The sequence below is a fragment of the Odontesthes bonariensis genome, chromosome 22, assembly GCF_027942865.1.
Source record: "Odontesthes bonariensis isolate fOdoBon6 chromosome 22, fOdoBon6.hap1, whole genome shotgun sequence".
Taxonomy (NCBI): Eukaryota; Metazoa; Chordata; class Actinopteri; order Atheriniformes; family Atherinopsidae; genus Odontesthes; species Odontesthes bonariensis.
The window spans coordinates 18,869,835-18,884,066 of NC_134527.1; the positions used below are offsets into that span (position 1 = coordinate 18,869,835).

A 14,232-nucleotide genomic window follows, 5' to 3' on the forward strand; every position below is an offset into this window, starting at 1 on the left:
CTCTCACCAGTCCTGTTCACCCTGTACACATCAGACTTCTCCTACAATACAGAGTCATGCCACATCCAGAAGTTTTCTGATGACACTGCTATTGTGGGGTGTATCAGGGAGGGGCAGGAGGATGAGTACAGGAGCCTGGTGGATGACTTTGTGAAGTGGTGCAGACACAACCACCTCCAACTGAACACCGCAAAAACCAAAGAGATGGTGGTGGATTTCAGGAGGTCTCAGCCTCCTCTGTCACCAGTCCTCATCGAGGGGGTCAGTGTGGAGGTGGTCAACACCTACAAATACTTAGGAGTTCACATCGACAATAAACTGGACTGGTCAACCAACACAGACGCTATCTATAAGAAGGGTCAGAGCCGGCTCTACTTCCTGAGGAGGTTGAGGTCCATCAATGTCTGCAACAAACTGCTGTGCATCTTCTACCAGTCTGTTGTTGCTAATGTCCTCTTTTACGCTGTGGTGTGCTGGGGAGGCAGCATAAAAAAGAGGGACGCGGGGCGACTGGACAGGCTGGTGAGAAAGGCAGGAGCTGTCGCAGGCACTGAGCTGGACAGCCTCATCACAGTGGCGGAGAGAAGGACACTGAGCAGGCTGCTGACCATCCTGGACAATGTTCACCACCCACTGCACAGAACTTTGGACAGTCAGAGGAGTATTTTCAGCGACAGACTCCGGTCACTGGCATGCTCATCAGACAGGCTGAGGAAGTCCTTTGTCCCCAGGGCCATTCAGCTGTTCAATGCCACATGCAAGGAGAGGAGAAGCGAGATGGACTTCACTGTGTGAATCAAACAACACACCCTCCTCTACTTGCTATTTTAGCCATTTGCACAGACTATCGTAATTGCACTCTCCCATTTGCACTGCTCACACTTTATCACGGACACACTTTGTTTCTGTTTTTTGCACTATCCGCACATTCAACACAAGCATCCCACTCCTCCTCTGGTACACTTTTGTTCATTCCCTGTTTTGTGTATCTGAACTGTGATGTTAGTATGCTGTGTTGTCTGTGGTTGTGTGTTGTGTTGCACTTGTGTTGTTTTTTGTATTCTGATTCGTATTCTGTATAAGCTACTGGATCCTTAAATTTCCCACGGGATAAATAAAGTATCCATCTATCTATCTATCTATCTGACTCACGGGGGCGCTCGTCTTTTAGGAACTGACCGGAAGTGGTGCTTAAAGCTTTGTGAACGACAGCCGATGGAGACATTTTAAAAAAAAAAACCGAGCGCTAACTGCTAACAGCTAACAGAGCTCGCAAAGCTGCGAGCGGACTGCGCCAAAAAATATATTCAAATTAATTCAAGTTTCAAAGAAGTTAAGTGAATTCAGCAGTGCACTAGTTGTACAAAACAAATCAGAGGGCCTGAAAATTATCGAAGATGTTGAAAAGTCCGACACTGGGAAACCAAGAATATAACTAACGCAGTGGTAAGTTGAAACCAGCCAAATGCTATGTGGGGTGTCGCTTTTGACTGTTATCGTTAGCTGTTAGCAGCTGACATGATCCTGCCTGGTAGTACTCTTGTCGGATAGATACTGCTTCCATTTATAGGATCTTGCAATGCAGCTGCCCTGCAACCTGAATGTTTTTACACGACTTGTCTTCTTCAAGCCAAGTTTGTAGAGGGTATGAATATGATCGAGATTAGCTCCCTACGCAGCTCTAAGGTTGTGTTAGCCTTAGCTAGCCACATACATGACAACGAAAGCAATCCTTTCAGGCACAAGTGAATATTTTCATAGTATGCATTCGAGCATTAAAATAGCTTGGTCTTATATGACTATTTTTTTTTTTTAAATATGAGATGCAAATATTTTATGGAAAACTTTGCACAGAATGTAGTTTTACGTTTTCTGAGATTGCTTGTTAAACTGTACCATAAATCTCTACAAAATAAACAAAACATGTGTTTGACAGTGTTTATTAAGATATTGCATTACATTGTATTCTGCCCTTGAATAAGTACAAAAGCAAAGTAGAGGTTAACTTAAGACAGTATATATCATGCTAACTAACTAAGCGATTATAGCATTTAAGTACTCAGTTATAGTTCGTATTGTAATGAATATTTGTCACATAAGTAGGAGGTGCACAGTATTGCTAATATGCTGATACATTCTAGTAAATCAGGTCTTTCCACTAGTGAGATAAACATGTTATAATGATAATTGTGACGGCACACTGGCATGTAAAAACTATAACGCTATACCTTTCAAATGCACTCATTTCCGATTAACGATTTCATAATATACATGAAGCATGCCATATTTATTAGTATGCAACACTGTCAAACAAAAACAACTATGGCTACACAATATAGGATTTTTGTTATCTGATTTGCCACTAAAGCCTATTTCAGCCAATATTTATGTTTGTACATTCATATATATATATGTATATGTATGCAAAAAAAAAAGATTCCAATGCTCTTGGGCAGCTGTTATCTTGCAACAGAGTGAGACTCTTTATTGGAATTATTGATGTTGTGTATTTCTTCCAGCAGGTGAGTTCCTGTCCAGGCACATTGGTCCATGTTTGCTGGACCTTTGGGCTCTGGGCTTAACTAGCATGAAGATGGCTGATTCAGAGAAGACAGAGGAATTTTTGGATACTGAATGCCCCCCAGAGTGCCTGGATGAAGCACAATCACTTATGGGTTCTGTTCAAGGAGAGCAGGATGAGCATCTGAAAACAGAGACCACAACGAGCACCAGTTCACCTCCAAGGGAAAAGGAGGAAGACAGCCCCTTGAATACTGAGGGTGAGCAGAGTCTGCTTTCCATGCCTTGCCTGATGAAGGAGCTCCGCCGAGATTCCCCAGAATCCCAGCATGCATCTACGGGAAGTGACAAGCCTGTGTTACGTCATATCTATGAGAGTGACTCTTCGAATCCCTGCATGCTCTCCCCTTCATCCAGTGGCCACCTGGCGGACTCGGACACACTTTCCTCAGGGGAAGAAGTTGCTGCTCCTCCTGTAGAAGGAGACGATGAGGGCCACATGGAAGCTGCTAATGATCCTGGGCAAGTAGCAAGAAGACAAACTTCTGCCACCGCTTCAGGGGGCAGAAAGTCTCGGCGGTCACGTTCAGAGAGTGAGATGCCTCCCAATGCAATGGCTGCAAAGAAAAATCGCTGCCAGCCAATAGTGGTAGCTGCAGCGGGGCAGGAAAAGCAAACCAATGGCAAGCTGACAAAAGTTAAAGGTCACCGGAGCCAGAAACACAAGGAGCGTATGCGTCTGCTGAGGCAGAAAAGAGAGGCAGCAGCACGGAAGAAGTATAACCTGCTGCAGGACAGCAGTACCAGTGACAGCGAGCTCACATGTGACTCCAGCACCAGCTCTTCTGACGATGATGATGACGACACTTCCGGAGGAAGCAAGACAATCAAAACCGATATTCCAGGTAACCACCAATATTCCCATCACACGCTTATAGTTCAAAACACGATGACACTTAGATGTATAAGGTAAAAAACTGTAATGGAAAACAAAAGAATGAAAACAGGTAAGCAACCTATGAGAATCAGTGACGATCAGTGGTCAATCAGGCACAGCTTAACAGTGCAAGGCTCCCTGCATGACTTTGACATTTTTAGGCAAACCAAATAGTTTGTTTTAAGAACATGTAATGGAAGAATTTGTAATATCGAAACAATGCAAGGCCTGCTTTGTTTGTGTTTGTTTTATCAACCATTTTCATGTTTTCATTTTCATTCATCATCTGTAGTCTTTCACCTTCTCTTTAGATACATGAACTTTGTTTAAATGGCCAATGCCCTATCACCTGTCGTTTTACTCGACACATTTTGTTGGAACTTTGTCTCATTGTTTGCACGCAGTCAAAGTCCAGTCGGCAATGTTCAGCTCACGATGTTATGATAATCTACCAAATATTGTGAGTTCTGCAGTTTGAACAAATGACCCGTTTGTATCCCCATCATCTGCTCTATACAGAAATGAACATTCTGTAATCCTGTTGTGTAAGCCTGAGTTTCAGCACATTTAATGTGCTATTTTATTAGAACGCAGCTCTAAAGTGCAAAAATTTCTTATTTTCTTTAGCGTAGGGGGGTTCACTGAATACCTAGATTGCGCAAAAGACTGTTAGGATTGTAGTATATCGTGCTTTTTTTTTTTTGGCCTTGATAAGTGGACCTGGAGCATTTGCTAAAACATTTTATTTTTTTTAGATCCAGATCTGTCATACGTTTCACTTTGCCCACATAGGAGGCAGTGAATCTTTTTACAGATTCAGTGAGGTGGTTATTTTCCCTACGGTTGATTTAGAATCATTTTTGGAGAGTGGAGTAACTCTTTTGTCGACGATCACTGGGAAATGTTAATGCATATGCATCTCTGGCTGAGGATGCTGTGACCTAAACTAAGGTACAGATACGTCCATTGCAAACAAATGCAAGAAGGCAAACACTGGTTGTACTGTCTGCATGCACATTGGCACTGTGTTTGTTTCCTCAGTTGTTGTAGAAATCTCTTGGGTGAACTGAGGTCTTGAACTACTTGCTGACTACTGTTTAAAGGTCTAATGCTGTGTTGGGAAATAGATGATTTTGTTTTGTTTTGGCAAATTAAAAAATATATATATATATCTTTAGGCAGTTACGAGAGGCAGTTTTCAATTAAATTTAGAATTTCTCTCGTGTCAAGGTTTTTTTTTCGTTTGTTTGTTTATTTTAATCGATCTTCTGGTGCGTTTTCACATTGGATCGAGTTTGTGTTGTTTGTTATTTTTTAGGTTTTTATTGATATTAATGCACCTCATATTTTACAAATATGACTCAAGTTTTAGCTGCAAACATAGTCGAGCCTATTTTTTTCCCCTCTTGCGCCTTAGATTTTCACATTATTACCCTTAGATGGATGTGTGTACTTCAAAGACTCACCAGTTGACACGTTTTCCAAACCTTCGTCACTGAATCAGTCATCCAAGACATCACGTTTCTATAGGGATTTGTAGTACATGAAATGTTTTCAACCATTTTTACATCCCGCACACAAAATTGAGAGCTACAACTGCATGATGTAGTCCATCAGCATGAAAGAGTCGATCTGCACGTAACCAAAACAAACTGTCATTTTCTCTTTAACACACAAGTCCACCTCCGAAGCATGAAAGTGCTACTGTATTTTCTTATGGCTTGGCCTCAATGTCTTTAAAGCTGGCTTCAGACGTGCATCGGAGAGATCCAGAGTGGGAGCCCAGATTCATGGGCTGCTGGACACCAGTTCGTGGGACAGGAACGGCATCGGCAGTGTTCTGGAGGAGGCCATGACGCGTTTTGCTGTGATGCAGCGTCAAACCGAGGAGCGCTTCCGCGTCTGGATGGAAAAGCTTGCACACCTCGACTCAGACAACGATTCGTCCAAACGCTCGAGTGATGCCCCAGAGGGGCAGCAGGGGGCACTGCTATCCCCACCCAGTTCCTATTTGCCGTCGTCAGAGTCTGCAGAGACTATGGCTGCCTACATGCTGGCACGAGAGAACAACAGCCTCACCCCCACCCCTATAAACAACAATAACAACATCCTCCCTGAAGTTGTCGCTCAGAATGGAAATCTAGGTGTTCCAGACCCTGGTCTCTTGAATATTTAGATTTCACTTCTGCTTCACTCCCTGCAGTTTCACACAAGAATTGTAGAACTAGTTGATTCAGAAAGCATGGCAACGGGTTATAATAGGTAAATGATATGAGGTCACTAAGATGTTACACTATTAATAGCAGCTGGGCCTGAGCTGGTCATTTGAACTCGACTCTCTGCAGACCTGAGGCTCAGTGTGTTGGCTGTCACTGAATCACTGTGAGATTTGACATTCAGAGTTATTCAACTCACTTGTTTGACTTCTCCAGCATCTGTGACATGGACACAAGGCATTTCTGACTTCACTGACGAGTCAGGGCTCTTATTGTTCTGCTTATTGTAAGGCTTGTTAGTTTTTTATTTTTGTTTTGTTTTTGTTCTTTGTTCTGTGTAAACGCGTACACAGATTATTTTATTCATACAACAGTGCATTTAAAGCACCCGAGCAGTCATCATTACAGTGCTAGGTGGGTGCTGCTGTGTAATAGCACGTGCCTTGTCATTCTGAACTCATGCTTGGAATGATTACTGAAGCATTTTAGTGCGTTTTTCTGTTGAAACCGGTTTAATGCTCCTCATTTCTCCTTTTTTTCGTGAATCGTTTGCATTTTGCTTGCGAATGGTCTTGGAAAATGTTGTGACATCTTATTTTGGTGGCATAGCTTTACTAAACGCAGAACATTTAAACACAAACACAACATACTAACACACAGAATTCCTTGGTTTTTAAGATTATATTACAATTTAGATTAGATGTGTTTTACTTACTTTTTTTGGCCTTCCTGTTACATTTGCTGCTATTGCTGCCTTTTTGCAGAAACCAGAAAACTAGTGACATGGGGGGAAAAAAGACTCCCATTGTTTATTTTTAGTAGCCAGCGTATAGATAATGGGTATCGGAAAAGGCATGGGTTTCTCTGTCGTGGTCGTTAGCTGCAATGCCAAGAGCCTCGTATAAGAACTTTCATTCATATAGTATTTGTCTAGTTATATTTTCTTGTTTGCACTGGTTTGCTTGCCAGGTTGGCCTGTGTTTCCACAAGACACTGTGCGTTCACAGCTCGACTTTAACTTTAAACCCAGGCAACAGACTTCCGGATAAGCAGCGGGTGATTCAGCTGCAGTATGGTGCATGGCAATGTTTACAGATTTTTTCTAAAAGAAATAGAAGAAGAAAAAAAAAGTCCGATCTGGGTGATCAAGTGGCCTTCTTTGGTTCAGATACTGTGGAAAACACTTGTACTCAAACCTCTCCTGAAACTACAATCACTGATTTAAATGACCATTCGTGTCCATTAGATCTCAGCACTGCTAACCCTGTGAAACATCAGACATTTGTGAAGGAGTCTTTGACCTAATTATATTTATAGTTGGGAGGGTAAGAAGTGATTTTGTATGTGTATGTCAGTTTTACAGAACTTCCAGCCGAAGGTATCGTTGCCCCACTGTTTGCATGTGATTATGAAGGTAAAATAGAATGTGCAAGGCCAAATTAGCTCTCATCAGCAGCATGTGTGCGAGGTATAACTGTGCTTATGCTGATACGTGGTGACTGACAGGACATTTGATCTTTTTAAATGTTTCCCCTTGCGTAATAGTTTTGTTTCAAATTGTATCGTATGAATATTGCTTTCATGTCATCATTTTCTTTGTCTTTTTGGAGTTACATGGATTCTTCTGTACATTTGTTCAAGTTTAGAATACCTTTTGAATCCACAGTTTTGTCAACACAATAAAGAGAACCAGGTGCACATGACCAAAATGTGCCATTTAAAAACAAAAAAAAAACTAAACTTAAAAACACGAAGGGACAGTCGTCTATTTACCAAAGAGACTACCCTGGTTTACATCCTTCCTTTCTCTATCTTTAACACATGGCCTTTACATTGGCAAGTGCTTTGTATGGTAGACCTGGTTACCTGTCTGATTCAGCCCAATCGGCTATTCATAGGCTGTGTTCTCTCATCGTACATGCTGTCCAGACGAACCCCCTCAAACACCTACACACACGTCTGGCTAGCAGAGTGTGTCTCACTCGAAGGGACTATTTTTACAGGGTAGAACTAAGATCCGCGTTCTCACTCTTCCACGGTCAGTTTTGTTGTTTGGCTTTTTTTTTTTAATTATTATTATCCAACCACATTTCATTCACTAAACGTTATTTTAAAGTGATTTTCTAATGACTGTAACCTAGTGTAGTTTTTATGTGAATGGCTGTTGTTTTAAAAGCAATAAATGGAAAGAAAAAAAGTCCGCTGCTGTAAAAGGTTTATTATTGAAGTAAAAACACAACCAACTCGTAATATAAAAGCCGGATAAGCATATTCATAGTTGCGATAGTGCTTCTTTTTTTTTTTTTTTTTTTTTTTTTGAAAGGAGAGCCGGTGCTGTCAAACCGATGACCCCCCCCCAAATGTTTTATTTTCAAGTTAATGCAAAGCTTCATCTCTAAAGTTTCGGGGGATGTTTCTTTATGTATATTGTAGATGCTGAACTAACGAGGCTGCGGATGCAGTGTCCAGTCTCTGTCTCCAAACAGAGTCCCACTATTCGCAGCATGATTTAAATAATGAAGTGTTTTCTTTGTTTCCTGCAGACGGGCCTCCGGTAGTGGGTCACTATGATATTTCAGACACTGATTCTAACCAGGAGAGTATGAGTGTGGAGAAAGTCCGGCCCACGGTGATAAAGCATGAGCTAAATACACACAGAGGCCAGGATATGGCAGCTCACTCTGGGTGTGTAAGAGCTCTGAGCTCTATCTCAGGTCAGTTACAAACCCGGTATATCCGAACTGATAACTTCCTCTTAGTGAAGGGAGGACATTTAAGAGCATGGGTGTCATCAATAAGCAACGTGGGTAAACGGCCTTATTAATCTCAGTAGGACTGTTCTGAAGTACTCCTCATCCTTCACACCGCTGGCTTGTGTTTGGCGCTACTTGCTGCCCCTAACAAGTGACCTGTATTGAGTCTTACCATCTAATGTGTCACTTCATGCTATCCAGTCAGTGTTTAACAGACGAGTGTCCATTCATTGTTTTATTTTTTGTCTGTGTCAAAGCAGCTGGCCTGAAGCTCTCTACTGCTCTGGTCCGCCTCACAATGTGTGACTGTTCCTTTTATTTATTTCAGGCCACGTGGAGGCAGAACTGTTGCACAAGGAGAGCTCTCAGCACAAGGGCCAGATTAACATTGCTTCCTCTGACAGTGAGGTGGAAATAGTCGGAGTGCAAGAAAAAGCACGGTAAAGGCACTCGACGGGCACACTGTCTGTAGAATGATGTTTTTACTGCGCCCCCCCCCCCCCCCCCCCCACACACACACACACACACACACAAACGTGATGAAAACCTTTTAATTTTTTTTCTTTTCTTTTCTTTTTTCTCCCCCTCTTTTCAAATCCAGATGTGCCCATCCATGTGGAGGGGTGATAAAGAGTTTGTCTTCCTGGAAGGAGAACTCAGTGGAGCAGTTTAACAGCACAAATCAGTCACAGCTCTGGACTACTGTTTCCCCTCAGCCCAACTGGGTGTCCCCTCCTGAGGTGGTGGACCTCACGCTGGATGAAGATGCCGGACACAAATATCTACTTTAAACACTGAAGACTGCTTATTTCCTCCTCTGACTTCCCATCCACCTTGCCTAGTCTCAGAATTTAGGCTGAAATCCTTTCTAGAATTGCAGCCTTGCCTGTAACCGCTCGTGGACTTTTCCTGCTCCAGAGCACTTTTGTGTTTTTTAACTTTCTGTCGAACAATCCTCTATCAAAGCCATTCTACTGATGTGATTCCCTGATCTCGGTTTGTCAGCTATGAATTTAGCTGCAATTAAATGGCACAGCACTTCAAGTGCAGGTGGAAATGTACAAGAGTGATTTGTCTGTTAATGATAGCAATATCCTCCCTTCATTTAATACCTCAGTTACCCCTACATAACTGATAAAAGTAATCTTTTGTGTCGTGTGCTCGCAAGATGTAAATTAAATACTTTACGCTGCTGCTTTAGAGCAGGTCAGTGTCACGGTGTGGCTGCCGACCTGCTTCTCTAAAGACTTTGAATGGAATGTTTTTAGATGACAACAAAAAACGGATTTTGCGCTTTCACCTGCCGTCAAACACAAACTACAGCTGGAACACGTTCATTGTACAGTAGCCCGTTTGTGGATGGCAAAGTTGACTTGGTTGCTGTCCAGGGTGACTTTTTTTTTTTTTCATTTTTATTTGATTCTTTTCTTAAGGTCCCAACACTGGATGTTCAGTCTGCATTAATAGCTTGCTTTACACAGTGTCCAACATAGCCACGGCCCAGGCTCCGATACTTTCAAGAAGTTTTTTTTGGGTATTCTTAAGGATATTTTGGGAAACGATTCGCTTTTTGTTGAGAGGCAAATGAGAAGCTAAAGCTCTCATAGCCTGATCTACCTACTACGGATGGTCCTCTGAAAGCTCACATTTCAACACATCGTATCTTGCACAGAAAACAACACCGTCACGGATCGTGTGCTCGGGCACGAAACTTTCTCAGGTCATCACTCTTTGTAACACAACCCCCGGCAAAGCAAAGATCTTCATATCGTAAACGCATCACAAATATGACTTTAATTTAACAGCTGAACATTTTGGCTTTGTAAAACTTGGCTGAAAAAAAATCGAATCAATTCAGTCATTTCTTTTTCAGATCAAATATACGTATATATAAAAAAATTATTGAATCACGAGAAAGACAATTTTGGCCTCGCCTTGTAATTTGTATTTCTAAAACAAATACTCAAAACAAATATGCAAATGAGTCTGAAGTTAAAAGAGGGTGCTTGCAGAAACTTAATGAAATGTTGCAGCTGGCAAATTGGCAGGAAATAGGCCTCAAACAAGAAAACTATCAGTTAAAGCAATGGAAAGATTATAAAACTCCTTCCTGAAGGATATTCAACTCTTGAGTGTGGCAAAGAATGTTGGCTGTTCCCAGTCAGCTGCGTCTACAATTCGGAGCTGGTACAAACAAAAGGAAACTCACAGGTCGACCAAAGAAGACTTCAAAGCATCGGGTCAGAAAACTGCAACCAGTCTGCCTGGTCAGATGAAATGTAGAAAGATAACTGCCTGAAGAAAACAAGTCAAATTCCACAACTGTTGACGATAACGGGGTAGATAGGACCAGAAGAGGTGGCAGTCATTACCTCCAAAGTATCGATCGAAAGGTTTGGTGATTCTGAGGTCATTATTCAGGATCCAGGCTTTGCTTCAGGGGAGGCATATGGGCTCAATTGCATGGCCAGCAAATGGTCTGGATCTCAATCCGATTGAAAATCTATGGTGGAAATTGGGAGAGAAAAAAAATTACCCATGACAAGGATCCAACCTTCAAAACGGCGCTCGGTTTAACTTTTTTAGCTATGTTTTCACAAAGCCACAATGTTTAGCTGTTAAAGGAAATGGTTTTGTGTCAATCCCCAATCTCTAAGCATTTAAGCTAAGCTAGCTGGCTGCTGGCTTGAGCCTCTTAATTTGACCGATAAACCTGTTCTCATCTCTTGGAAACTCTTCACCAGGATGCAAAAAAAAAAAACAGGCATTTCCCAAAATTCCTTTTGACTTATGCGAGCAGATTTTGTTTGTACTGTTACTACTAGATTACAAAAATATATATTTTGTAATGTATAAAATATATATAAATATATATATATATTTGTTTTTTTTCTTTTGTTTTTTCTTCTTCAGAAAACCACTGTTAAAATCCCAACTCTCTCGGAAAAACACACACACTTGCAAAGTACAGCTCACTTCCATCACAGCAGTGCGACACGTGTGTGTGCTACTGGTGGTGTTCTGGCAAACAAGTCATTTATCTTTTTTCTTTTTTTTTTTTTATATGTACTGGAAGCCATGTTTCTGTCTTAGTGTCCCACATGACTTGGTTATCACTGAATGTATGACCTCGCAGTGCTGGCTGGGTGTATTTACCGTTTGCATGCTTATCCCGACTCTTTGCAAACTCCTTTAAAACTCTGGGGACCCCCTTTCTAATAACAAGAGGAAGTGTATCTTCCCTTAAATACCGCAAAGCTAGATGGCCAGAATGCCTTGAAATGTGCACTATTTTTTTTTGTTGTTCCTTTTAGAGTAAAGTATAAAAGCTTATTCTTTTACCTTGCACAGCAGTGGGTTTTGCAGTCAAAACAGATATTTTAATAACACGTGAAATAAGCACACATAATATAAAAGTGGTGTTGAGTTTGTGGTCATGTGTGGGGTGATGTGAGACATTCACTGTATGCGCTGTTTTCACCCTGAGCCTCAGGGCCTGTTACTGTTTCCTCGCAGTCTTTTTTTTTTTTTTTTTTTTTTGCAGTACTGCAGCTAAGCTGGTAAAATGTTTTGTTTTTTTATATCAATACTCCCAACTTTACACACCATTTTCAATTTAATCTATCACATTTACTTTAGTTAAGTGATGCTTAAGAGTTATAGAAATGTTACATTTACTTCTGCTGGTCACAGAAAGGGAAAATTCAAAATCTACGAAACTAAACCAAAGCCTAAGTGGAATTTATGTTTTCACTTTGTTCACTTTCACTTCCTTTGTGTGTTCAAACCTTTCAATTGGGAAGTCGCTGCACTTGTTCTGAAAATATGTGACATGAATTATGTTTGGGACTCGAGATATTGTGTTGTATGCTTTGGTTTTTATTTGGCCAGTTATTTCTACTGTAAGCAGCTGTCACTGTAATAATTCTTTATCAGACCACTTCTGCTTGCAAAGATCTATTCCTCTGTTGTTCTGTGGGATGAGTTTAGAATGTGGGTAAGACATCGCTTGTGTCTTTACCGTTAGAGGTTCGGCAGAAAACAGGGCAGTAACGCTTGACTGTGGTTGCACATTGCATGTTTAATGGCGTTTTTTTTTTAGTCATAAATTTCCCTCATTACGAGTAATTCAGCCTTGCTCTTCTGTTGTTTTTATTCAGTTTTAATGTCAGTATTTTAAATTAACAAGAAATGTTTATTCTGTTGCTTCTGCAAGTCCCTGACTTCCTTGAAATTTAGTCTGTAGAACAAAAAGAAACTATTTTAAAATTAAATAAATTGTGTTATTTAATGAGCTCTGGTGCAGTAATTCATTTTTGTATTTGTAGGAATCTCAGAGAAGGCTTTCTAGTCCTCGCTCGTGTTTCATTCAGTATGCTGAACAAACGTCGGCTAATGATTCGGCACCAAAAGCTTGTCGAACTGACCTGAACAGAAAACGGTGACATTTTTGTTTTTTTCAAACATTCGGGATAAACTGGCTTCCAAAGGATGTGAATAAGGTAAATTCAAACGAAACTGAAAAGAAAAAGAAAGTTGCTCTAATAAGCGGAAAACATGCACACTCGCTCCAGGTGGTTTTTGCCTGCTTCGAGGAACGCTTGATGTACATTAGGTGGAATGAAAATGACCAGATGTTTCCGGCCTGAGCTGGCAAACTATAAACCTGCGTGACTGACCACTGTCCTCCCAGATCTGGAGCAACATACAAGATAATCCCAGAAATGAAAGTATATCTTGGATCTCTTCATGGACAACTTTCAAACTATTCCATTCACCAGCGTAACCCTCTAACACTCCGAGGTTTAGGTCGTCGGCTTCAAATGTGTTCATTGAAATCTGTTGAATTTTTATTTTTTATTTTTTTATTTTTTTTTATCTTTTACAGGTTTACAAAAGATCCCTTCAGATTTATTTGCTCTGTAGATAAAAAGCAAGTCACAGAGTCGCTAAATTATTTTCTATTAAGATCTTTTACAGTTCCAGCTGCACCTGATGCAAAAACTGGGTACACTGCACGGTCAGGACTTGGTCAGTAATACTCCCTTGTCAAGTATCGCAGCCTGTAAAGGCTTTTTTTTTCTTTTTTAAGCTGCTTAAGAGTCTTTTCATTCTTCTGTGATCTTACAGTACTTGTGCAGGTATTGTTGCTTCACCTTTCCAGGGTCAATAAAAATCTTTCTCAAGATGTTCCACAGCAAGCATTTCCCTTGTTCCACAGACTCCAACCTGACCTCTACTGCTCATGTTTAAATGCTCCTTTCTAAATGACACTACTGACTAAATGCTCTATAATCTTCTTACATACCTCTCCCGTGCAGGGAGTCATTTAAATTTACAGATACTTCGAGAAGCCCATGGCTGCTGAGCCCTGCGACAAGGTTTGAGAGTCAGCTTTGAGATCGGCCTCTCCGACTGACGACTGAAGGAGCAACAGTTAAATGAGAGTGAAACCTCATTTCCCTTTTTTTTTCCCCAACAAACTGCAGAAAATAAATTTAAATTGTTGACGACATTTAGAATAAAGCTTTATGCCTTTCAGAAAACAGTTCATCGTTCATTCACTTCAGCGTTCATAAGTAAATGAAACTTTAAACTTTCAAACGCAGCTCTATCTTTACAACTTTAGACACGGTCTCTGTAAAATTCAAACGCTGGAATAACGATATGGATAAATGTATCTTGCCATCAGTATGTTAATATTTATATCGGCACAAAACTTTGTGAAATGTCTCATTGTTTTCCTTTCTTCTGTAGACAAGTAGTCTAGACAACTGCCAAGCTGTGAACAATAAAACATCACCCA

General features: G+C 40.9%; 1 protein-coding gene across 4 annotated transcripts; it reads left to right on the forward strand.

The window, feature by feature from the left end:
• Positions 1-1,229: 1,229 nt before the first annotated feature.
• Positions 1,230-9,490, forward strand: ark2n (arkadia (rnf111) N-terminal like PKA signaling regulator 2n). 4 transcript variants are annotated; one of them, XM_075455240.1, is made up of 5 exons: positions 1,230-1,446; positions 2,520-3,425; positions 8,217-8,387; positions 8,755-8,866; positions 9,028-9,490. In XM_075455240.1, the coding sequence occupies exons 2-5, from the start codon at positions 2,588-2,590 to the stop codon at positions 9,215-9,217; spliced, it is 1,311 nt and encodes a 436-aa protein (XP_075311355.1). In that variant the 5' UTR covers positions 1,230-1,446; positions 2,520-2,587; the 3' UTR covers positions 9,218-9,490. The 4 variants fall into 4 exon arrangements, with proteins under 4 accessions (XP_075311355.1, XP_075311356.1, XP_075311358.1 ...); XM_075455241.1 differs by having other exon boundaries at positions 2,523-3,425; XM_075455243.1 differs by lacking the exon at positions 8,217-8,387.
• The last annotated feature ends 4,742 nt before the right edge of the window (positions 9,491-14,232 follow it).

Excerpts from the sequence above, each read along its gene's own strand:
- ark2n (XM_075455240.1), top strand. The coding sequence starts at position 2,588 with ATGAAGATGGCTGATTCAGAGAAGACAGAGGAATTTTTGGATACTGAA. Across the intron at positions 3,426-8,216 it reads AATCAAAACCGATATTCCAG|ACGGGCCTCCGGTAGTGGGT; the intron begins GTAACCACCAAT and ends TGTTTCCTGCAG. Across the intron at positions 8,867-9,027 it reads GGAGTGCAAGAAAAAGCACG|ATGTGCCCATCCATGTGGAG; the intron begins GTAAAGGCACTC and ends TTTCAAATCCAG.